This window comes from Plectropomus leopardus, chromosome 13 (genome assembly GCF_026936395.1).
Source record: "Plectropomus leopardus strain MGB_pleo_1.0 chromosome 13, ASM2693639v1, whole genome shotgun sequence".
NCBI classification, from domain to species: domain Eukaryota; kingdom Metazoa; phylum Chordata; class Actinopteri; order Perciformes; family Serranidae; genus Plectropomus; species Plectropomus leopardus.
In genome coordinates this window covers 18,691,789-18,716,277 of record NC_142188.1, presented here as the reverse complement: position 1 = coordinate 18,716,277, position 24,489 = coordinate 18,691,789, and the positions used below count along the sequence as shown (strand labels likewise).

Here is a 24,489-nt window from a genome sequence, read left to right as displayed (position 1 = left end):
ATACCGTAGTAAAGTTAATACATTTGTACCTGAGTGATCACGACTCTGACTAATTCCAGCAGAATTGTTGCAGCCTCAACACAGAGCTGTTGAGCAGGAGAGTCTGTTTGGCTGTCAATCAATGACTGTAGGACGTCATCCAAAGTCACCTGTAGATGACAACATGATAAGAGCACTGTGACAGGGATGATGATGGAGACTATATACATGATGAGAAATTCCCCACCTTTCCCTCTGCAGTGAAAGTGGCTTTCTTCCGTAGCAGCAAAGCAGCCACGACTTCAAACACCTGAGGTAGGTGAGTGTGTCTGATCAGCAGCCCCTGAAGGACATCAAAGCCTGGACACGTGGTGCTGAGGCACTCGTAAGACCAAGAATGGGCTCTGAGGTTGTCTGGTGAAAAGTAAGACACTCAGAATATTGTAATAGTATTAAAGTTACAATATTGAAGGATTATGATTTCATTCTTTAATCACACCCATGGTGACTGCAGTGTGTTTTTTGGATCAGCTAGTTTTGTGAGTCCTGCAACTGGTGAGATGAAAGTGTTACCACAACATAGTTGGTGTATGTCTGTGTGCATGCAAGTTCAGGTGTGTGTGTGAGAGCGGATTATTAATGACATTGCATAGTGATTTTTTCAAGAAATGTTACCACAGACACACAGTTCAAATAAAAAGGTGTTCATCAGTGGGCCACAGCCTCATCATTATTGTGCTACCTACTATGGTGAAAGACAGTGACTTTAGACATTTATTTATGAAAATCTTTGAAACTGATACTTTTAAGATACTTAACTTCATGTCATCACAATTTGATTCCAGTAAAGGAGGCAAATAGTTAACGCCTTGTTTTCTTGTGAGAAAGTATTTAATTTAATGTACCCAAGGCAGCAAACGGTTCCTCCATGCCCTCTATGAGTGTTGCTGGGAGGACCCCCTCTCTGAAACTGCTTTGCTGGCTGGGATTCGACAGAAAGTGTGTGAGCAGGATGAGACCCAGTTTCAAGGTGGAAGAGTGAAGGTGGGGCTGAAGGAAGAGCAGGAACCAATCACTCCCCAGGGCATCGAATACAGTCTTCTGCCCACTAGTGGGGAATAATAACGTGACAGATTAATTCAGTTCATGTTTCTGCCATGACATTACAGCACATGAGATACTAGGGAAATATGTTTTCGATCCAGTTTTGGTTTTAGCTGAGTAGTAACAGATGCCACTCACTCTTTGATTAGAAGGTTGTCTGAGTTGAGGATTTCACAAACAGAGAGTAACAGCTGGTTGCGGATCCAGATGAGACTGGAGGGATCAGAGCTCTGAGCTACAGCAAAAACACTTGAAGTCAGTGCTGGAAACAACTTATGTCATCCATGTGACATGTTATGCATGCATGAGATGGTGTTGGGTGTTAAATTGTGTACCTTGCGTATCCTTTGAAAGATCGCCGTCAGATATCTCATTTCCTTCATTCATGTTACTGAGAGGAGGGAGTGTGTAGACCAGGAAGAGCCCGAGTCTGAACAAATAAAAGGACGTATTTTAAATACAAAGGTATTCTTAAAAAAATGATCAGGAGAACTGTACTTTGTTGTTGCTGATGTGTTCCCAGACTGTACCTGCTTATGTCCAGAGGAGTGAGGTGAGCTTTTAGGAGGGATGTAATGACACATGAAATGATCTTAACCTTCTGAACTGTCACAGCAGGATCACAAAGCTCAAACAGCAGCTTTGGTAGCAGCCCCATACTGTGCATGACCGCTGCATTCCTGCTGTCACCGCTGAGAATACAGAGAGAGAAACAGAGAGAGCATTATTATCAATCACAATCTGTTCCCAAGGACAGAAAATCTAAATCAGCGATCCATGCACACGTTCAGTCATGCTCTTCTCTTCAGCCTCTGTGACTGATTTTGTTGAACATTCCCTTGACTATTTCTGTTGTACATTTCCGTAACATTGATGATAGGCCGCTGCACAAGTTGACAGAGCAGCCGCTGAAGTCAGTCGTAAATCTTGAACAGGGCTCTCTTTGTTGCGTAACTTGTTGGCCATGTGAGTTAATAATGAATTGGATTAAAGCTACATGTCTGGTCACACGCTGATAGCTGTGGAAGTTACCTCGAAGAGTTCAGGATTTCAGCAAAGTGGTTCAAAACTGAAAGGTCCAGATTGTCGGATGTGTTCTGCCACACCTGAAAACACAAAGAGAGTTAACAATTATCGTCCAGATGCACTTGACAGAATGCTTCACCTCACAAATGATCATTTGTGGCTCAGTTACTCACCCAGTTTTGCACTGAAATTCTGAAGAAAACTTTGTTTTTCTCCACATGCCTTCACATTAAATGAAGGATCCAAAAACTTTTCTTTATTCTTGATGAATTGAAGTTATAGAGGTCCGCGTTTAATAACAGCAAAACTATGTTAGAACATCTGTTTGCAAACAACCTGTTTAGTATAATCTAAGTCTCATTTATCCAGTCGTACACTCAGTACTTCCCAAAGACATGAGTGCAGGCACGCTACTGGTCATTGCGTGAGATTGTTTATGCGTGAGAGTTTTAAATGGTAGCATTGTAGTTAGAATGCATGTGTCTGGGAAGTACTGAGCATATGATTGGATATATTAGACAATTATACTGCATGAGATGTGCGAGAGCTTGTAAATTGATGCACCCTATGACTTCAATTAATCAAGAATTTCTGTTTGTAACTTCTTCACTTATCTTGGAGGCATAACTGAAAAACATTTTCTTCACTTATTCAATGTAAAATGGGGTGAGTAACTAATATATAATTAGTGGGGTAAGGTATTATTTTTAAAAAAAAATCCCAAATAAATACTGAGTTGACATGAAAAAAGATCCTTTCCCCACATCCACTGAACTTTTAAGCTAGAATTTGGATGCATACCTCCAGGTCACATAGCAGAGCCTGGAAAGCAGGTGTGCTGTGTAGGTAGCCCGACCCAGAGCTCATCTCCACTGACTTCGAAAGATACAGAACCAGCTGAAAGGTTCTGAAGCTGACCAGACTGTGCTTCATCTTCAGCAGGAAAGCTAGCAGCTACAAGGAGAGTAAATTATACAAGGATAGATCACAACAGCAAGGCAGCAGATTTTGATGTCTATTTAGCTGCAGTGACTGAGGAGGTCAAACAGACCTTGTATCCATTGATGCGGCTCATTTCCCGCTGCATGGCAGAGTTGGTCTCCAGTACAGAGAGAAGAACTTTAACCGCTGCGTACAGAGAGCTATCATCTGGCGCCATCGCAACTAGACTGAGGACAACTGCAGGTCCACCGACGTACAGGAAACCATCGGATGCACTTCTGGGTGTGAATGTACGCACACCTAGAGGAAAGAGGACCATAAACATACCAAATGCTCCTACAATGATTAACTTAAGCACAGATTTTCAAAAAACACTTTATTTACCAAAATGTCCAACCAGGGCTGCTCCTATGGTACGAGCTGTACCGCTCAGGTGCTGGCTGATGTTTCGAGCCAGGAACACCGGAGTGGACTGATCCCGAGATGTTATCCCCATCTGTAATTACACACAAGAAATGCTACTCTGTAATAAAACATTAAACAACAAAAGTTGAAACAGTTAAAGCGCATAAAAAGCATAAAACACATTTTTAAGAAATAACAACCATAATATGCGATAAAAAATTAATAGAAGGTGGAATTAGTTAAAAGAATGGGTCTTGAGCTGCCTCTTAAAACTATCCACAGTGGTTGCTTCTCTTATTTTTTATCGGCATGGACTTGTCTTACCTCTTTAGCAATAAGTCTGCAGTCCACCTCGTTGTAATCCTCTCTGATCTGCACCACAGTCGTTAATGTAGAAATTGCTGGGTTCATACCAAATGAGATGCGCTCCTCAGGAACCAGCCTGAGAGGGACAGACTCAGCATCTGGATCATGACCTGGACACAAACAGGGGGGTCAGACAATGCAAGGAGGTACAGTGGAACAGCTGTGCAAAGGTCAAATGTAACTGTTTCTGCAACTGCACTTAGTTGTAAATAAGCAGAGTATTATTAAAAAATGTTCTACGTCAACGCTGTCCTCGCATAATACATTGACGTAGTTGCTCTGCATTGTGTATAAGATCCCCTACACTGAAGCAAATCATCTGTTCTGCAGATAAAATCATGCATATATGCCATGAGCACCATGACAACATGATTAACTGCATGCAATGGCATGGTGGAAAGAAATACCACAAAAAAAGAAAACACTGACTTATCAAACCTACATTCCTAAGACATCTAGACCATAGGCAGCCTTATGTTATTTGACAATCACATTTAACTCAAACTACAACAAAACATATATAGACTCGGCATGTCTGCTCTTGTCCAGGACGATTTACTGTAAGTAAGCAAAGACATTCTGTAGAAATCCTGTGCAATTATTGCACAAGATCTTGCAGTTCACCTGTGTTGCACAAAGCCAGGAAGTTGCCCTGGTATGTGGTGCCTTGTGTGTATATGGCACCCACAGCCTCTGCGCTCAAAGCTTCTTCAAACAGGTAAGATGGGCCCACTCGCCATACAAGAGCAGCATGCTCCTTCCAAAGAGCCGGTGTTCCTATCAGTCCGTACACGTCGATCACAGCCGCAGGGTCCATGGAGACATATTGACCAGGAAACGGCTGTATGTACCTCATCTGACAGAGGTAACAGAGGTTATGATGCACGAATACATAAATTAGATCTACAATCAGTTCAATCATTACTTAGTTTCTTTTCTCTTGTCATACCTTTCCTGTCCCCACTGCTTTGCCGTTTAAGTATGCTGAAGTCAGACAGCTCTTCTTCACATCTTTGGCCATAACCACAGCCAGGTGGTGCCACTGACTTGGGACCAGCATGCTGGAGCAGCGAAACCTCAGTGACGTAGGTAAAGAAGTTGGAGAGCAAATTTCTGGCTCCATCATATCTGTAAAGGAAACAGGAGAAAGCCATTCAGTCAGTCTGTGTAGTATAACACATGATGTGCAGTCCCACTTTAAACACAGTTGATAAGAAATAGCTCACAGATTGCAAAGCTAGAAAGAAAACTAGAAAGCTAAAGAAAATGTATCTACTTTCTTCAATCAGTTCTGTCAATCAATAAATGCTGTGCAAAGTTCACAAAGGGCAAATATTGACCAAACTTTAATCTCTCTTACCCAGGTATGTAAATGCTTCCTCCTCTGTGGAGATGACCAGACAGCCGTCATAAGCTGAGAAGGAGATAGACAGACAGATGTACTGTTGTTCAGTCCGGGACATGTGGCGAACCACTGACAGTAGACGGATTGGGTGGGAATCACAGGCTGAACTGAAGCGGTTGATCTGGAACCAGCAGGAAAATGAGAGACCAGCTGCGGGAGGAAAACCCCGGCAGTCTGAAATCACAGGAGAGAGATTAATAGACATTTTATTTCAGATTTATTCACAAATATATAGGAGTATTTGACATTTAGATTCATCGTTTACCTCCTCCAATTCCACCCGTTGAGACTGCATCAGCAGTCACTCCTTTAACTGTGGCCAGAGACGGCAGGAAGAGGCAGCTGAAAGCATAACGTCACATTGTGAGAAATTATGAATGAGGCTCTAATATGCTAATTAACAAGCCAAACCTCACTGAGGTCCTTTTTGCAGCACATACATTTTTAGAGTTGCAACAATTAATCGATTATTTGTCAACTAGTTAACTGACAACTGATTTGATAATCAATTAATCAGCTTGAATAATTTTTATAAGAAAAAAGTCAAAATTCTCTGACTCTCTGACAGTCGTGTTTTGGACAAAACAAGACATCTGGGGACATCATCTTGGCCTTTTAGAAAACACTGATTGACATTTTTCACCATTTTATGACATTTTTATTGACCAAACAACAAAGCTATTAATCAAGAAAATAACTGACGGATTTACTGCTGATGAATTTGCATTACATTTGCATATTTTATAAAAAGTATAACATCAAGCTCCATCTTGCCAATTTGATTCTGCAGACTACACAAAAACCCAGTAAATAAGGGCTCACCCGTATCCACTTTCACTCATGTCAAACTCTACAAAGGCAGGTGAAGAGGAGACTTTGTGTGGCCTGAAGGTGCGCGGTGACGTCATGGACACCAGACTGATGATCTGGTGGACAGGGATTGTCGAACCAACCGGGGATTCACTGCAAGTTGAAGACTGCAACAAACTGAAGCCCCGCTTTAGTGTCTTAACTGAAGATCCAGACGAGTCATCTGTATCTGTACTGTGACCTGGTTCAGACAACACAAGGAAAACTGAATGTGACCTACTTCATGTCTGAAAAACAAAAGAAATCTCAAAAGGACTGAATCTAACATGCATAAGTAAAGAGCAGGCATAAAACACCAAAAAGAAAGTTATTATTACAACACAAGTCTGTACCATTTGAAACAACCGGAGTTTTGATTGGTGGGTGACATTCTGGTTGTGATTTTCTGGCTGTTTTGTCTGCGATGCACATGAGCGGGTCCCCTAAACACAGGAACTTTCTGAGGAGGAAAACATAAACACGCGTTAGACACATATCAACATTTAAAAAGTAGAAAAATCTAAAAATCAATGAATACATGTGTCTGAACCTCAAAGACCGAGTTTTACCTAAAGTCTGAATGTGTGATGGCCTGTGAGGAGAGCTTCTCCAAGATACGAGTAACTGGTAGATGTAACGGGTGGTTTGGAGCCAGCAACATGCTCTGACAGTGCGCCAGCAGGGTGGAGACCAGCCCCCCCTCGCACACTATCTGGCGGTTTCTCTCAGATTTAACCATGGCCTGGATGTGATGCGCCAGTGAGAACTGGACCTCCATAGAGAGCTGGGAAAAAGGGAAAGAAACATGTCTCATACTGGGGCCCTATCGTGTATTTAAAGGTATACATTGCAGGATTGTCGTTTACTGTTTCTAAACACACATTTTTTCAGAGCTGTGTTTTTTGGACACCTGCTGCTTAAAATCTAGCACCTGGTCACTACCTTTTTATAAAGCCCCGACCTCACCTGAGCACTGTGAGTGTACACACTCATAAACACCCCGAACACAGAAAATAAAAAGAAAATAAAATGCAGACAAAGTCTCTGCTAATAAATACATTGACACACACTTCTAGTGGGCCATGAGTGATGACTGAGAGGGATTTTTCTGTGAGTCTACACATTGATTCTTTTAGGAAAATCCTGCATAGTATACTTGTGCGTGTATACAAACATGCAACATTATGGACTGAAAGATACCTGTGGGTCCTCAGGAGTAAACACTGATGAAAGGAGAGTCATAATAACCCGGATTGCTCCTGGATGGAGAATAATATGATCGCAGGTGAACCTACTGTAAGTCAAGCAAAAAACAAAGAAAACATGTTAATACTCAAGAGATCACTTACAGTCCCCCAATCAGTCACTGCAACTTGGATATGAATGCAGAAACTCCACCCACAGTTTGTCTCTTTTCACTAGAGGCAGCCTTTACAATCTCTGTCACCCTATTAGAAATATGCTTAAAATGTCTCCAAATATATTGATAAAAATATACAGAAATCAATATCAAATGTAATCATAATCATAATAAATTGGAAGTACTGTTACTATCAATTGTAGTATTTTGTTTTTGGTTAATATGGGCCGATAAGCAAGTGCTAATCAATCAGGTATTTCTAATTTTAGCTATCATAGCTATGTTAGCTAAGGCCAGTTATTTTAGAAATAATAAAATTGGGATGTGACAGGCAACAGACCGACCACTGACTACGACTTTGTGTTTATATAGATATTATGCATATTTTTTACATTTTCATGTTTTGTTTTGTTGTTAAGATTTGGGCCCATACCAGGTGAGTTAGAGGTCAGCTTGTTCTTATTTATTAATTTAATGTCCTCAGTCTTGGTTTTGGGTACTGTTCTGTGGTTTATAGTATTTGTCCTGTCTTGGTTTTGTATTTGTTCTATCTTACTTGACACTTGTATCTTTGCTTTATCACTATTGTATTGACCAAATGTTATTGTGTTGTCTATCTGTTCTGATGGGAAAATATCAATACAGAGATTGTGGGAAAAAAAATATAAAATGCAGCAGATCTTATAGGAATATTGCTTCCGCCATCTCCAAATGGTTTGAAATATCCACCTGTACTGAGTCTCTGAGCAGACTGTGGAAATACTGGGTGCCTTGTTTCTGGATCTTCCCTGTGTGTCCTCCAGAGACTGCGGGCCTGATCCTAAGTGGACTGGGGGGGACCCTGAATACATCCCTCCATGCCCTGCTGGTCCATTTAGTTTGTCTTTATCTCCGTCACACCCTTCCTCTGGCTCTAGTCCCATGTTCAACTCCTGAGGAGAGTAGGTCCCTGTGGCAAACTGGTCGAGGTAGGAGAGCAGCCTTATGCATGTCTGAAGAGTGACAGGCAGTTTGGGTTGCAGTTTGGTGGAGGGAGAGGAGGGAGCTTCAGGAGCCTCTGCTAGCTCTACAAACTGGTGGAAGCTCTTTCCAGAAGACTGATCCTCCTCTGCAGTCTTGAGAAAAGAGCCGTCCTCTCCATCAAACTGCTCTGTCTCTGGGCCGTCTGTGTGGAAACAGCCCAGCTGGAGTAGGGCCTCTGCCAGCCTTTCATAAAAGCCACCAGTCTCAAAATGGTGTGCGTTTACTGTGTGAAGATGCACCGCCAAGGCAAGAATGTGAAGAGTGAGAAGGAGGAGGTCCAATAGCGGTTTGTGCCCCAGGGACTTCCACACTTGTCCCTGAGGAGGGGCAGACAAGGCTCCCTCCATGTCAATGACCAGAGAGAGAAGTCCAGCGAAGCCTCCTGCTCTCCTGAAAGCGTCCCAGCTGTTGGGGCTTTCCAGCACCCTCAGCACCGACTAAAATAAAGACATGAGGAGTCAGATTTAGACGGTGAGCATGAGGACACCCAAGCCTACTGACAGATGACAAAGCAGATTTTTTTTGCGAGTGTTTTTTGATAGACACCAAGCTTTACTCAAAGTCCCAGCTTTTAAAAGCATCTCCCTAGTCAATTAAAACAATGTCGTGAAAAATAGATGAAATGTACAGATATATCATAAATCATTTCTGGTAACTAGTTTTTGGAGGTGAACAAAATCACATTAGCTTTATTCAATTTAGAGACCTAATCCATCAGGTAGGTAATGTGTGAGGCAGAACGCAGGGGGAAATGTGATTAACTGAAACTGGAGTAATCACAATGGCTTTTAACACTTGCCAACCCAGGTCGTACCCAATCTGATTGCCACTTGCTTTAACCATGTTAGTACAAAGAACGCATGCTCTAACACACACACACACACACACACACAAGCTTGCATGCATGCATTCACAAACAAGCACAAGCGTGCACATTGAACACACACAATATCTGCAAGTAAGTGCTCTTCTCGCTGCCATCTATAAAAACGGACACATACAGTGAGTGTGTAACTTAGTTAGGCTTAATCAGATCTCTGTCCCATTCACTGATCTGATAGAGGTGGTAATCTTCAGAGTGCCACAGCACAAGGCTGCTGGCCTTATCGAATTGGTCCAGAGTTAACAGCTAAACCTGTTTTAGCAAATCAATCTGCATTTGTCTATAATATAATCAGGGTCCCACATGCTAAGAAAATAAATTCACTAGCTTATTATGTTTTAAGTGCATTACAATTTGTTATGATTTGATGGAGAGTGGAGACTACGTGTGCAGTTCAGCTGATATCACTGCATAGCTGAGTGCTTCTGGATGTGTGTGTGTGTGTGTATGTACTGTATGTGTGCCCTGTTGTCTGTGGAAGTACCTGCAAAAGGTCCCTCTTCAAACCGAGTTCCTGCTGCGTAGAGGAGCAGAGGGCTCCTATGGCTGTACTCATAAACTCCTCAGGATTAATTTCAGCAAGCTGCTCCAAAATGCTCAGAGTGGGACCTCGATACTGATCCTCATCCAAAAAGATCTTTATGTAGGGAACCATACCAAGGTCTCGCACTGAAACTGGAACACACACATGCAACAATGAGGTATGCAACAGCAGTTTCTTGCTGCAGCTGGTGAAAGAGTGAGGAATTTAACACTAAATTTGGACATGAAAAGACGTGAATGTGTATACCTGTGTTTTTTATTGAACGCAGAGTGAGAGTTGACACGACTTGAAGCATGCAGGTAGTGAGCAGTCTCTCACTGTCTTCCACACTTGGCAGCTGCTGGGGATCTAAAGAGCACAACAACTTGCAAATTACAGAGTAAAGGCAAGATTTGCATTTGTCTGCTGATCTGTAGTTACAGGCCGAAAGAACTAAGATTCACATCAGTTTTATTCAAACAACTCATTTTGAAAGTAAAAGCACAGAATTATGACTTGGTGTGTTGCTCAATCTCGATTTTGCTGTTATGACAAGCTATCACTCTCTGTCCATCTAGGTAAGGCAAGGTTAACTTTATTCTTCCTCAGGGAAATTTGTTTTGGACTCAAAGTAGAATAGTGGTACAAGCATGATTACATCAGAGAGAAGCAAATATGTTAATTCATACTCATTTGTGGGGAAGAGACAACTCCAGCCTTCCTGAGGATTTTAGCTCTCCGACGAAGCTCGTTGAGCAGCAGCTCCAGCAGGCCCCAGTCACTCAGCACCTCAGATAGCATGCCACTGTGCACTGTCAACCTACAGAGCAGGAGAGATCGATCTTATTCAACCAACTTTTTGGATGTACAAACAATGCACCTTTTTTCCCAGTAGTTATCACCTGTGGTGTTGGTGATTCATTAAAAAAACTGAATCTTTATCTTTCATACCTGTTCTGTGCAATGTGTTTTAAAGATAAGACTAACCAAGCTCTAGCAGGACCAATTGGAAGAGGTTATATTTTTGGCCATTTTTTCTTTACAGTTCCCCTCCACTCAAAACTGGGTGTTTCTTCTGTTCATGTTCCCTAAAATGTCTGAGCTTGACTATACTGGCTCATTTCTGTGCAAAGTTTGTCACTGGAGAGGTGTTTTCACATTCCTCTATTGAAGGGGCTCATGTTGGTGCACTTCCCTAAATCTGAGTTTCATCCCTGAAATGGGTTAGGTACGTCACAAGTTCTTTATAAATTCAAAAGCCATTTACTGTCTTATACGGGAAACACATATTGACGGGTGAACAGATTTTGACACCTGAAACCTGACTCAAGAGCAGAACACGATTAGGCACTGCATTAGCATAGTGAAAGCTTTGGCAGAAAATATGTAAAATGTATTCTGGAGTTCCTCACTGTCGCAGATATAATGCATGCTTCACAAACACTGACAAGGGGTCAGCCACTGCTTACAAGCTACAAAAACTAGAAAATACAATATGCTAACTACACTTACCACATGATTATCATAAAGTTATTAATCTATCAATATGTCTGTTAGTTGCTGATTTTAGCACACAACAGACTCCTCATCTCAGTCTAGCTCTGACTGAGGCTTAAACATGTTTGGTTGAATATCTCATGTTTCCTTTAACACTTAAGCTAGCCATCTTGATGTGCCCTGCTCTTTTACAGGTCAACCAAGCGCTAGTAGGGCTGTGCAAACACTGGAGAAAGAGGTAAGCAAAAGGGAAACCTAGCCCTGAAGTGCTCGTGGGTGGGATGGAGGCAAGATCCAAAATTTCTCAATGAAGGAAAAAGACTAGATCTGACTCAAGCACCTTTTTCTGTTTTTTTCCCACTTTTTATGTGGGAAAACCATGTTCAACAAATATTAATCATAACAGAGTATTTTATATACTTCAAATGTGTCTGGGGTGGTGACTTTAAACTGTATCTTTATGAATCTGCTTGTGAACTGAGAAGAGAGCAAATTCCGACAAGCATCAGATAAATTCTGGATACATCATTTTAAGCAGGAGTTTCTTTAACAAAACATGTGTACCAACTAGCAGCTGCTCACCTGTGAAAACACTTGAGAGCCACCACTCCAAACTCTGTCCCTGCCACTCCTCCAGCCACTGTCCCAGCCCAGTTTTGCTTCAGCACACCCAGCAGTGCCCGCAGGGTCTCATGGGGGATGTAGTTCAACTTAAATATCACCTGTAAGAAAGCATTTAATCAGACCTTGAATGCATGACATATCAAAGAAAAAGTCTGCACAGGGAATCTGCTGGCAACAGTAGAAGTCCATACCATCTCCAGCAGTGAGAAGAACAGTTTTTGGACAGGTGCTGGTTTACGCCACACACAGGCAGCCAGCTGGGCCATCGACTGGACACTCCACTCCAAGAGGAAGAAATTGGCTGGGTCCCTCTCCCATATTGTCTGCAGGGTTCGAAGAAGCTGGCAGCACAGCTGAGAATCCTGGGAACGCAGCAAGGAGGCCTGCAGCAGGTGGAAGGCGGGCAGGTTTTTTACTGCTGATCCTGGAGACAAAGGTGCGTAAGAAGAGGAATCACTGAACTCGTCAAAGGAAGTTTCAGCCCTTTAGTTATATCAACAAGAATGCAGTCATGTTTATTTAATTCACTTTTTGATTTGGGAGACAATTTTTTATTTGTGTTAAAACTATGACGTACAGACTGAAAAACAATATCAGCCTGAGGTCAATTTAGCCAAAAGATGTTTAAAATGTAAAGCTCAGTTTATCAGATTTTGCTCAGGCAAGGTCAGATTGTAAATTTCATAGAAAAAGGAAAACCAATAAATTATAACAACCTTTAACACAAGAGCACATGCTGAATCCCATAAGCCAATTGAGTTACGCATACATAGATAGATTGAAAACAAACAACACAACATGCATGAAGGCAACAGAGAAGTAGCATAATTCGCCTTGATAAAGTTTGTTTGCTACATTGTCAAAATATTTCAAGGAGGTCTTAGATTTGGAAGCCAAAACACACTGGTGTTTGTTTTGAATAAATATATACCTGGTTAGTAATAGGATTCATTTTCACACTTAATCAAAATTGCATCAGAACCAAATAAGATCAGCAGAAAACAGTCCCTGGTCCCTCTGCTGGAAAGAGATCTACTCCTTGATGTGATGGATGGGTGCTGGGTGTGTGTGTCTGTGTGTATAATTGGCTGTGTGTGTGTGTGTTTATTGAGGACACTCTATTTATGAGTGTTGGATGGAGGTGTGTGTGCATCTATGATAGATGGCTGGTTGCTGTAGGCCAGTGGTGAATGGATGTGGAGCATCCTAACAGAGTTAGAGGGGAAGCATCCACTTCATCATCCCAGACATAATCACCTCAGCTTCCTGTTAACCTGAGGGGTGTTGTGCACTGCAGCGGGGCGGCAGTGGGGGAATGGGGATTCGGGGTGTGTGGGAAATCAGGGAAAGGGAGTGGAACGCTTTGAGTGGGTTATATGAGGGCAAAAGTGCAAAGAGGGGATGAACTGCGTGGTCATTTGGGGAGCCCGTTCCCCTCCCTGAACTCATCTTTGCTGAGCCATGCATGTGGAGATAATTAGATGGTTTGGAGTATGAATTTGGAGGGGATGTTTCAGAGTATCCTCATGGTGCAATCAACTGTTAGAGATAATTAGGGAGGGGTGATCAGTCAGGACTTGACCTACCTTTAGTGAGCGGTGGGTCAAACTTAAAGGCTGGAGGTTGGGGATTGGTGACACAAACAGCCACTTTCAGCTCAGTTTTTCCAAGCAAAGTGAAGGACGCAATGAGAGCCAGTAACTCTTCCACAGGCTGGAACTGATCCACCGAAACACCTTCCTCACACCTTATGATGGTATAACGATGAGAGAGAAAAAACTAAAGTTAAACGAATAACAGAGAGAAATATAGATTTCTCTGTGCTGACTCTCAGAGCAAACATATTACATTTATATGAACAATTGCTCCCTTTGAAGAGGCCGTGCATTTACACCAAAAAATTCTGCATAATTTCACAGAATGGTTATTTTCTCTTGACCGTAAAATACCATAAAGATTAAAATCAAATGCTTTTAATGCTTTTTCATTTCAAGTATGCCATCTCCAAGCACACTCTTTGATTCATTTTAAGGTCCAGTGTGTAAGATTTAGTTAGATCTGGGGGGTTTAAGGGGAATTTAGTGGCATCTAGCAGTGAGGACTGCAAAATGCAACCAGCTAAAACTTCTTACGGTTAGAATTCCTTCAGTTTTCATCATTCAGGAGATTTTCACAGAGACCATATTATCCACAGAGGTCCCATCTTCTCCAAAACAAATGGACCTTGTTATTTAAACCAGTAAAACACTGAATAAAGCAGTTTAACTTTTAAAAAATCAGTAGCAGCAAAGCTGCCAACTTCAGTGGAACTAAATGCATAAACTGAAAAGTGGAAAACACGTAAATTGCCCTATCTAAAGCCAGTGTTTGGTTTGTCTGTTCTGGGCCTCTGGAGAAACAATATTGCAATATTGCAATCTCCGAAGACAAGGACCCGCTCCCTATGTAGATATAAACAGCTCATTGTCAGGTAACAAGGACACAATGATTCTTATTTTCAGGTGAATAAACACTAAAAATACATATTTATTGTATCATATTACATTTCTGCTGCAGAGGAAAATGTAACATCTAAAAATTTTGCTTTTATAGTGTATTATTGTCATTCTTGTTTAATGTTTAAGTTCCTGCTTTTCTGTATGAAATCTGCTTTTTGCTGAAACAACCTGTTTAACAGTGATTAACAGATCCCTTTGTGTAAATCTGGAACTTCTCATCCAGGAAGACGGTCTTTGAGGTGTTGAGGAGATTAGGGCAGATTTAATCAGATTTTACTGGTAGTTAGCCTTTCCCTGGTTTCCTGAGCTCTATTTACTTTTGTCGTCACTCGCCCAGCCCACAACCCATTGTTCTGGGCTAGCCTTGATGTAATAGTATAAAAACTTGGTCTGAATGTCAACATTCAGAGAGAATGAACTTCTGTCTGTTTGCACAGGGGATAAAGCTCTTTTAAATCAGCAACAGAATTGGACCTGAAATATTTATTTTCTTCCACACTGCCAATATATTCCTCTAAATCCTACACACTGGACATTTAATTCTTCTTCTGTTCATGTCATTTTTATCTCACCGTTTCAGGATGTTCTCAAATGCCTTGTAGCCATTGTTGGTGTCAAACTCCACGAAGAGGGCCTGGTTGAGAGGATAAGTGTCTCGAATGAAGCTGAACACAGCTACGGCCACCTCAGCTAGCAGCTGTCCTGAGACATCAGCGCTGATGTGCAGCAGGTTCTGGATGCAGATACGCACACAGTTCTTTTCTAATAAAGGACAGACAGAGTTCGTGGTTAGTGAAGCGGTAACTGCTCAGAGACACACAGTACGTCAAAACAAAAGTGTCCACACACTCAAAGTTTCATGTATCCCCACAAACAAGTGATTCTTCTATTACACTTCTCTTAAGACTGTTTTTCAGTGTATGTTACATTAAAATCCTTCACTTTCAGCCTTTCTTCATGCAGGTTTGATAAACTGATATAGATTGAGGATTATATTAGCAAAGATCTAAACTAGAACACTGCCTCACTTTTTGATGCCACCAATTAGCTGTTGCAGTTGCAGTTTATATCCATGTCTGTCCAGACTTATAGGGAGACTTTGAAGGAATTTAATATATTGGTATAAAGTGTATTTTTTGGTGAAATGGTAATAATCACTATATTGACATGTGTAATTCATGTGAATACTTCCCAGAAAGAAACTGTCTTCAGACTATTTTTTTTTCAGAGGAGGACAGAGAACTGAATAAGAGCTTCAAAAACCTGAAGCTCAATATCAGCAAAACTGATAAGCTCGTAGTGGGCTACCACAGGAACAGGACACAAAGTTTTAAGTTTGCTGCAAAAAAGCTACAAATTCTAAAATGTGGATGCTTCACAACCATCTTCTACCCAAAAGCACAAAAAGGTCTATACAATAAACAGAGTTTCATGGTGGACACCAAAGACTTATGTCATCAATTCAACATCTGACCAAATATCTTCCCTTCTGTTCCCGATTTAAGGTGTTAAATAATGCCCAGAAAAGTGTTTTTGGAGAACATTATGATGTAACAGTGAAGTTGGCATTTGACCCATTGTATGTAACGTGTCTTTTAGATATAACCAGCTAAAGTTGAAGAAATTCCCTCAAGGCATCTGTGAGATTTTGCATTTACAAGAATGGGACACAGAGGCATAAAAAATCATGCTGGAAATACTGATATCTTCATGGTGTCCAGAACGAATCAAAGCAAACTTGTGTGCACTGGAACATTTAAGTGAATTATCTCTGCTGATGGAGGCATCATGTGAACATATTTACAGCACGTCTCTCTGCTGGGATGTGTTGTCATGTTTTTCTGCATGGTAAACCAATTACTCAAATAAGAACGCACAAAAACTTCATGATAAAATCTGATTATTCACTTTCTGTGCAGCTTGTTGTCTGGTCTATTTAATACTTTGTGTGTTCATTGAAACGGAGGGAATATAGTCTGTTATAGCTAGGAAACAGAACAATTAGATTACGTGAGATAAAGAGGAAATGATACTTTACCCAGTGTTTTGGGGTTACCTCACCTTGCAAGCATGGGACAGTGTTGCTTGTTGCTACAGCAGAGACCGTCTTTAGGACGCGAGATGCCTGATGTCTCCATGTGGCACTGGTCTGATCCCATAGTGACGTGAGGCCAATGATGAGACACTGCAGTTCTTGAGTTTCCACCAGTCTCTCCACATTGACTGGCTGTCTGCAGAGCTGAAGGAGAACCTGGAAAAGAGCATAGGAAAAGAGTTTAGAAGGAGACCAAAATACAATGAAAAAGAGAAGAAGCAGCACAAAGGACAGACAAATAGAGCCTGCAGGATGACGAGGAGAAAATGTGTAAACAGAATTAGAAAAAGAGGCTGTTGCATGAACTGACCTGCGTTAATGGCTCTTGAAAGGTTTCTTCTATTGCCAAGGTCTCCTTTTTAGCTGGAAGGCACACTAGCAGGTACATACATTTCACCAAAGCAGCAGGGAGCCCTGGGTTTATACAGGACAGTATATCCTACAGAAACACACACACATTGAGGTTCCCATTAATAACACAAGGAATTTTTTAACAATTTTTTTATAATTAATTTTGCCCTTAATGATTCAATTTTAAAGAGAGAGAAATTCCACGGATATAATTGAGGTATTTTTTTATTTTCAAAATGTGTTCATAATTATAATTTTAAGAACTCATGTTGTCAAAATTTTGGAATTTTGGGGAGTTTGATGCATTGTGAAGATTTTTGCAATATCAATATGGTGAATATAATGTTATATTTTCCAATGTCCAGTGGCAGTCAAGGACTTCACTAGGTTAATTTCCTTTGAATGAGGGATTCCCATCAAATGTATAAAGGTTGTCAATGTGACAGCATTGATCAACCAATTTTAGAAACCTTATTTATAAAATAAACTTCACTTTATAACTTAATATTCACACACTGAGCTGTCAGCTGTCAGCAGCAGCAGAGACTTCAGCAGCAGCCATCCTTGATTGTCTTTCTCCTCACAGTTTGTCTCCTTAGTATCCTGCCTCTGGAAGAACTGCACCACCTCACCACGAGCCACCTCTGAAAGAGCAAAAAAAAATCTCTGAAGGTCAAGAACAAGTCAAAGCAACATTGTTTACATATAACAGCTGCTACTATTCACCATCTACTGACACAGAAATGAGTAAAATCTAAATCCACATTTCAGTCAAGTCTGCAGTCATCTAACAGAAAGCATGCATTTCTAAAAATAAATTGGGTGGGTACGTCTGTGAAAGTTTCATTTCTATTCTGCATTATGTTCCTTTTTTTGGCAAGTGCAATTTTATGTGCCATGCAAGTGTTCCTGAAAAAATCATTTTAATTTGTGCTCCTATAAAGACTAACTGAGCCCAAAAATAAGAGAGAAAACTCACTTACTAATCTTAAACCCATACTAGAGTTGCATCAAAAATCAGAAGCATCTAGTTCCCTAAAAATATAAAGTTTTCTTCTTCTTACTTCCAGAAAAAAACAAAAACACAGACTCCACAGAGGGCAATCAAAACTCAAGAAAGGAACTATATATTGTGTGTTTCCACATTTTTTGAACAGATGGCGTGTGCTTTGTTATTCCATTTCCAAAAACATGACATGGGTGACATTTTAAAGAAGTAGTGGGAAAGAGCAACGGCACAATGAAAATGCAGAACTGGGTAAAGGATGTCGAAAGTCCCTCTACCTGGAGAAAAAACTGTCTTGTTTTTGCAATGATACGAGCAGTTAGTCAGTACCTGCAGGCTTTTCTGTCAGTTTTTTGTGGATATTATGGATGACAGTATCAGCTGTGAGAGCTGCAAGCCCCTTCATGTCCAAACCTTCAAGTCTGCCTCCATCCTCACAGACCTGGGATCAGAAAGGAGAGTCCATCAGCAAAACCAAAACACAAAAAAAAAACTAAAGCTTGTAGTGATATAATGACAAAATTAAACATATAATGGTGTAATACAAGTGCCATTTTTGACTGAAAATGGTGTCAACATGTGTCAATAATATTAACTTTAAAAAGGTTTCAAATCTTTTCTTTTTTGTACAAAATGATGTGCTTATTTGTTGCCATGAACTATATGCACTATTGTACTACATACTTGCTCTACAACACATGTTGGATTATGAGATGCAGTGAAACAAAGTAACCATATTTTAGTTGAATATTTACTGCTTTGGGTAATGCACTCCACTTTAAATAATAGAAGCCAGTGCATATCGTATGCTCTTTCCAGTTCCATGAGAGGATATTGCATTTCACTGAGTTTGCTGTTCTTAAGTGAGGCCCTACGTTCTGCTCAAATCTCTGGTCATGAGGCTTATACATACACACACACACACACACACACACACACACACACACACACACACACACACACACACACAGAGAACCACACACAAACCAAAGAATGATTACGTCTGCAGCTGTGAGCCCGATCAATGGTGTTATACACACACAGATCAGTGAAGGAATTTGTGTGCACGAGACAAAAAAGTGGTTTCTTCATAGCTGTAATGCAGTTCAGGCACGGAGAGTATTTTCTACCGATAAATCAAGGGGGGAACTGAAGGGGCTTTTGTATTCCATGTGACAGTTCAGTAAACTGTATAGTTTTACTGTGAAGCCACATACACGTTTGTTCAAGGGCCAATGATGCAGCTGAGGGCCAAACATCTGACTGTCTCTCATGGTGATTCACTCAGTTGGTCAAGAGCAGTTTAGAAACCACAGCAACCTATGTTATCCATTTAAAGGTTGAGTATTAATTTAAACTGTGGCTTCACTTTAAATTATCCTGCCATTATCCTTTAAAAAAGTATTTTCCTGCTGATGGGATGGCCTTTCTGCAAATCTATGCTGTCTATGCAGTAGAAAGACTAAAAAACTTGAAATTAGTGCTACATGACTGGAGAAAAAAGAGAAAAGGGGTTGCAGCATTTGCGTTGAGTCTTTGTTAGAAAGCCTACAACTACCAGAATGCACTGCGTCGTAACGGATCAATAAATGCTTCTGCTGGTCGTGACCAGTTGGTTTCAAAAACAATATAGCAGCAGACTGGTAACACTTTCTTCTTATCATCAGTAAGCTAAATATGTTTCTGAAAACATTTTAGGCAAGAAATAGGAAGTGCAGTAACAGAAGCTTGGTTTATATCTCGTATTTTTAACATTTAATCTCGTGTTTTTAGCCTCTATTTTTCACAATATAGGAAGTAGGACAGCACCTGCTTTCTGTTCATGAACACTCATATTACAGTTAAACAATGCTCTAAAATTTGTTTCTTAAGACATTTTAGGCAAGAGATAGGCAAAACAGTAACTAAATTTTGGTTTTTGCTTGATCAGCATTGCATAGTTTTACTACTTGATTGAAGATTGTTATGAGTTTGATAGAGACTGTGAGAGAGGAGAGTGAGGGGTGCTGCATTTCTACACTCTTTGTGTGCAAGTACAACCCAAGGTTAGAGCACCAGCCCTAGAGCCATTGAAAACACGATGCCTCATCAGATTTTCGCTAGCAAATGAGCAGGGATATATAACTCTGGAAATGATGAATGGACGAACAACAAAAGATAAATACTATAGGCATATATTCTTGTCCCAGTAGAACATACCTGTATGAAGAGAGGCAGGACTTTGACTAGATGCTCCTCTCTCTGCTCTGAAGGAACATGATCAGTTCTGTGTTCAGGGCTCGAGTATGTATGAACTCCCAGCTCCTGTAGTTGTTCTCTGAGCACATGTGGGAGTTGGGGGTTCCTACAGGAGCCCTCCACTTTCTCCACCTTCAACTTCACAGAGACAGATAACTCCCCTGAAGCACTCAGCTCTCCGGTTTCCTTATTGATCCTTTCCCCTTTAGCAAGCTGGTCCTGGAGGGCAAAAAACGAGAGCCAACAGTGAGACATCCTCACACTGTTCCACCTATTTTTAGACACGCTAAGTTTATATCCAAAATATTGTTTAATCACATTTCCTTAGATTGCCTCACTTCCTCAATTAAATTTGTCCCAAACAAACTGTCATGACTCCTCCTCTCGCCCACAAAGCACACTGTCTGCATTGAGAAATCATCAGATAAAAGAGCAGACCACAGGCAGTCATGTGCCATTTTATTAACTGGTTATAAAACCTTTGTGAGGGATCCAAATGGTGTAATTCATGCCCAATTTTCAGCAATTGGAAGCACATAATTAAAGCTTCAAATTTATTCATTCATTCATTGTAGCCACTTAACCTGGTACAGGGTTGCGGGGGGGTACTGAAGCCTGTCCTAGCTGACATTGGGCAAGAGGCAGAGTACAATCACAGGGCTGACACATAGAAACAGACAACAATTCACACTCAGATTCACACCTACGGGCAATTTAGAGTCACAAATTAACCTAACCTACATGTGGACTGTGGGAGAACATGAAAACTCCACACAGAAGGGCAACAGCTGGCCTACAGCAAATATTGGGTCAACAGTAATTGTGCAGCACTTGGAAAGTACATAACCAGTCCTGTTACTTACAAGTAAAATTTATTTCACAATCTAAGGTGCAAATAGGTAAAAGAGGGCAAATAAAGACATTTTGTTTTTACATTCCAGTGTGTACTTGGTAACAGACTTGCACTTGTACAGTGCTTTTCTAGTTATTCTACCACACAAAGCGCTCTCACACTAGGGGTCAACCAATATTGGTTTTCCAGGGCCGATACCAATTATAAGTACTTAATGAGACCGATAACTGATATTTGGAACCAATACACAATCTTTCTGTCAGTATTTAGAATTTGGAATATAACAAACTCCAACACAGAACTTTTCTTAATTCCTTTAGCAGTTTAATCAAAAAATCAATATAGACCAAGTTCCCATCAAATTTTTTTATGAAGTTGTAACCCTGGTTATTTGCAGACACTATAATTTACAGGAGTTCCTTGAATGTCTCATAGTATATCCCAGGTTTTAGTGATGTTACAGTTAAAGGATGTTCCCTGAACGCCTCACAGGAGGGACTGCAAGGCTCTTGCGCGCAGACAAGTTTGTCTTTAGTTTTCCCTTGAGCTAATGAATCAGATGCAACACGGACAGGTTAGCGTGGCTGAAAATTGCAATTTTGCAGAAGTATAAAAAAAGTGGAGGTGGCTTGTCGTCAGAGAGAAAGAGATAGAGAGCTGCAAACCACAGTGCAGTCGTGGACACAGAACTTCAGAAGGAACTCCGATGGGCGTTTCCCTCCTAATAATCCTTACTGTTGTTTTTTTTTTTAGGCACAATTCGATCTATGATCAGCGACATCATGGGGCTGTATGATCTACCATCTAGACTGTCATCGCTGCTTGTGGACACCTCGTTTTGTCGTGAAAGGTGGTAGGACCTTGACTAAAGGAGACCAAATCAAGAAGCGAAGCAATCATTCATCCGGAATAAGTCAACCACTATATCATCCACACAAATGAGGTTGGACACCTTCTTTGGTCAGATGCCACGGCCCAAAGGTGAGGTAAGATTATGAAATCTGGCGCACCAAAGTTGACCTTCTTTTTGGTGATACTTCCTTGAATGATGTTCACAACGTGAGAAAAATCCTTGAAAGCTTAGAGTCCAGCTGCTGATGTAGTGAAACTCCTCGGAATCTCCTCACCACCAAACACTTAAATCACTCAGCTTGAGTCTGCTTTTGACATTGTAGAGGAATTATTTGCAGCATTTCTCAGCTCCAACCAAAACAATGGCGAGAAACCCTCAGCATACTTGAACAGGCTACACAGTCTCCTCACATGGGCCGTTTCTAGAGGGGGAGCTTCAGCCGAAAATTCCAACGACCAGCTACTCAGACTGTTCTGTAGGGGCTGATAGGATCAAAGCATCATCATATGCCTGCAGTTGGAGCTCAAGAAAAGCAACCCACCATAATTTCCTGATCTACTCCACATTTTGAGGTCTGAGAAAGATTGGCATTCAGTGAAACTAGACAGGATGAAAAAACATCAAGGCACTATGAAAGCTACTGCACATGCCCATTGCTTTTTTGAAATACCCTCCCATGATTGTGAGCCTGTCCCATCACCCAGTGCAAAGCAAGACACTGCATCAAAGCTTGAAAAGATGGCAAATGAGTTGACTAAACAAGTGGAAAAGTTGAGCCAAAAGTCACAGAACATGATTAATGAAAGTAAGCCTTTCCAAATGCCAAAGACAAAACCAGATGAAATCTCTAAGCTTGAAAATAAGATAGCTGAAAAACAAGGCAAAAAGCTAGCCCAGACTCAAAAAGAGAGTGAGATGTTTTTGGTGGAAACACGTTACTATCCATGACAAACTCTGACTGGTGCAAGGCTCAGAGAGATATATCTCAGACATCATTATCCTGTTGGAAGGGGCTGCAAAGCCCAGTTACAGAGACAAACCTTGTGCTTCCAGATGTCAGATTCCTTCTCAAGGAATGGAAAGATCTCTAGCTCAGGAATGGTGTACTGTACAGGATGTGGGCTGACTAAGAAAATGCTGTATACCAGTTAGTCTTACCTGAGCAGTACAGAGAAGGGGCACTGAATGGTGTCCACGATGACGTTGACCACCTTGGTTTCAAGCATGCATTACACCTTGACAATGCTCGATTCTACTGGCCAAAAAAGGCCAGTGCCATTAAGGAAAAGTGCAGAAAATGCAAGCGCTGTTTCAGGAGAAAAGCTGTTCTTCAAAAAGCTGGCCCTTTGGAGAACATTTCCACTACTTACCTACTTGAACTTGTTTGTATGGTTAATCTATCCCTTCAGCCAGACAACAGAGATACAAGGAACATACAAGTTTTCACTGACTACTTTACAAAATTTGCTGTGGCGGTCCAAACCAAGGACCAAAAAGCAAGAAAAGTTGCGAAAGCCCTGTGGAAAGACTTCATTTTCCAATATGGGTTCCCAAGTCACCTGCTTAGTGACCAGGGCAGAGACGTTGAGCCAATGACCATCAGAGAACTCTGTGCACTGATAGGAGCTGAAAAAGTACGTACCACTCAGTACCATCCCCGGGGAAACACGGTTGTACAATTTCAGCGGACACTCGTGGATACACTGGGCCCCCAGGAGCAAAAGAGACAAATACCACTGGAGAGACTTTTTCAAACCCCTGGTTCACACATATAATTGCACGAGAAATGACACTACAGGCTATTCACCTTACGAACTAATGTTTGAGTGCATCCCAGACTTACAATCGACCTACTCCTGGGGATCCACCCTGATATGGGAAAACGCAAGACGCACACAGAGAGTGTCAAAAGCTTTGTCAACGCCTGCAAGAGAGCTAATCACTAGCTGCCAAAAGTTCCAGAAGATGGGCGAGAAGAACAAAGCTAGGCTTGACAAGAAAGTCTGGGCAGCAGAGCTCTTTGAGGGAGATCGGGTCTTGGTGAGAAACATGAACATCAGAGGGAAACACAAATTCGCAGACAAATGGAAAAAGAGAATCCATGTTGTTATCAAACGAACTGGAGATAGCTTTGTTTATGTTGTTAAACCTGAAGCTGGACAGGGACTGCATTGCATGTTGCACAGAGATCTCCTTCTTCTATGAGGGTTCCTTCCTACAAAAAAACCAAGGAGCACAGGTCCCACGCTGACACACCAAGAAAAATGAAGCAGAGGGACAAAACAACAAAAGACATACAAGAAACTTCAAATTTGGAGGAGGATGAGTTGTGCAGTGATGAGGATGAACTGTACCACAGCACACAAGTGCCAGAGATCATCACCAGAGGTCCTTTTATACAGATGAAAGGGGACTCCACTGAACCTCAAGCAGCCCCAGGGATGTTGAACCCTGTCATCCCCACTGTCAGACCATGAGGCTCAACCTCAGAGAAACCCAGCCATAAGCTCCAATCAGAGGTTCCTGCGATCAGCTTAGAGAGTGGTGCAGCTGCACATTTTACCTCACACTGCAAAGCCCCAGAGAGATCATGGTTGACATCTCAGAAT

The 24,489-nt window shown here is 41.3% G+C and overlaps 1 protein-coding gene across 4 annotated transcripts in view; it reads right to left on the bottom strand.

Moving 5' to 3' along the window:
• The window catches only part of wdfy4 (WDFY family member 4), a 59,063-nt gene that overhangs the window by 29,658 nt on the left and 4,916 nt on the right, over positions 1-24,489 (bottom strand). For all 4 annotated transcript variants that reach the window (XM_088086952.1, XM_088086954.1, XM_088086953.1 and 1 more), the window contains exons 2-33: positions 20,136-20,393; positions 18,267-18,378; positions 17,447-17,574; positions 16,890-17,018; positions 16,546-16,735; positions 15,057-15,246; positions 13,573-13,733; positions 12,178-12,410; positions 11,945-12,084; positions 10,555-10,685; positions 10,133-10,234; positions 9,827-10,017; positions 8,166-8,896; positions 7,277-7,370; positions 6,646-6,860; positions 6,430-6,536; positions 6,050-6,278; positions 5,493-5,569; positions 5,183-5,401; positions 4,772-4,950; positions 4,447-4,678; positions 3,781-3,932; positions 3,436-3,547; positions 3,161-3,351; positions 2,911-3,063; positions 2,116-2,189; positions 1,614-1,775; positions 1,419-1,513; positions 1,222-1,318; positions 885-1,087; positions 227-393; positions 30-149 (exon numbers count right to left, since the gene is read on the bottom strand). In XM_088086952.1, coding sequence (XP_087943078.1) covers positions 30-149; positions 227-393; positions 885-1,087; positions 1,222-1,318; positions 1,419-1,513; positions 1,614-1,775; positions 2,116-2,189; positions 2,911-3,063; positions 3,161-3,351; positions 3,436-3,547; positions 3,781-3,932; positions 4,447-4,678; positions 4,772-4,950; positions 5,183-5,401; positions 5,493-5,569; positions 6,050-6,278; positions 6,430-6,536; positions 6,646-6,860; positions 7,277-7,370; positions 8,166-8,896; positions 9,827-10,017; positions 10,133-10,234; positions 10,555-10,685; positions 11,945-12,084; positions 12,178-12,410; positions 13,573-13,733; positions 15,057-15,246; positions 16,546-16,735; positions 16,890-17,018; positions 17,447-17,574; positions 18,267-18,378; positions 20,136-20,393 — 5,574 coding nt within the window. The remainder of the gene's footprint in view (positions 1-29; positions 150-226; positions 394-884; positions 1,088-1,221; positions 1,319-1,418; positions 1,514-1,613; positions 1,776-2,115; positions 2,190-2,910; positions 3,064-3,160; positions 3,352-3,435; positions 3,548-3,780; positions 3,933-4,446; positions 4,679-4,771; positions 4,951-5,182; positions 5,402-5,492; positions 5,570-6,049; positions 6,279-6,429; positions 6,537-6,645; positions 6,861-7,276; positions 7,371-8,165; positions 8,897-9,826; positions 10,018-10,132; positions 10,235-10,554; positions 10,686-11,944; positions 12,085-12,177; positions 12,411-13,572; positions 13,734-15,056; positions 15,247-16,545; positions 16,736-16,889; positions 17,019-17,446; positions 17,575-18,266; positions 18,379-20,135; positions 20,394-24,489) is intronic.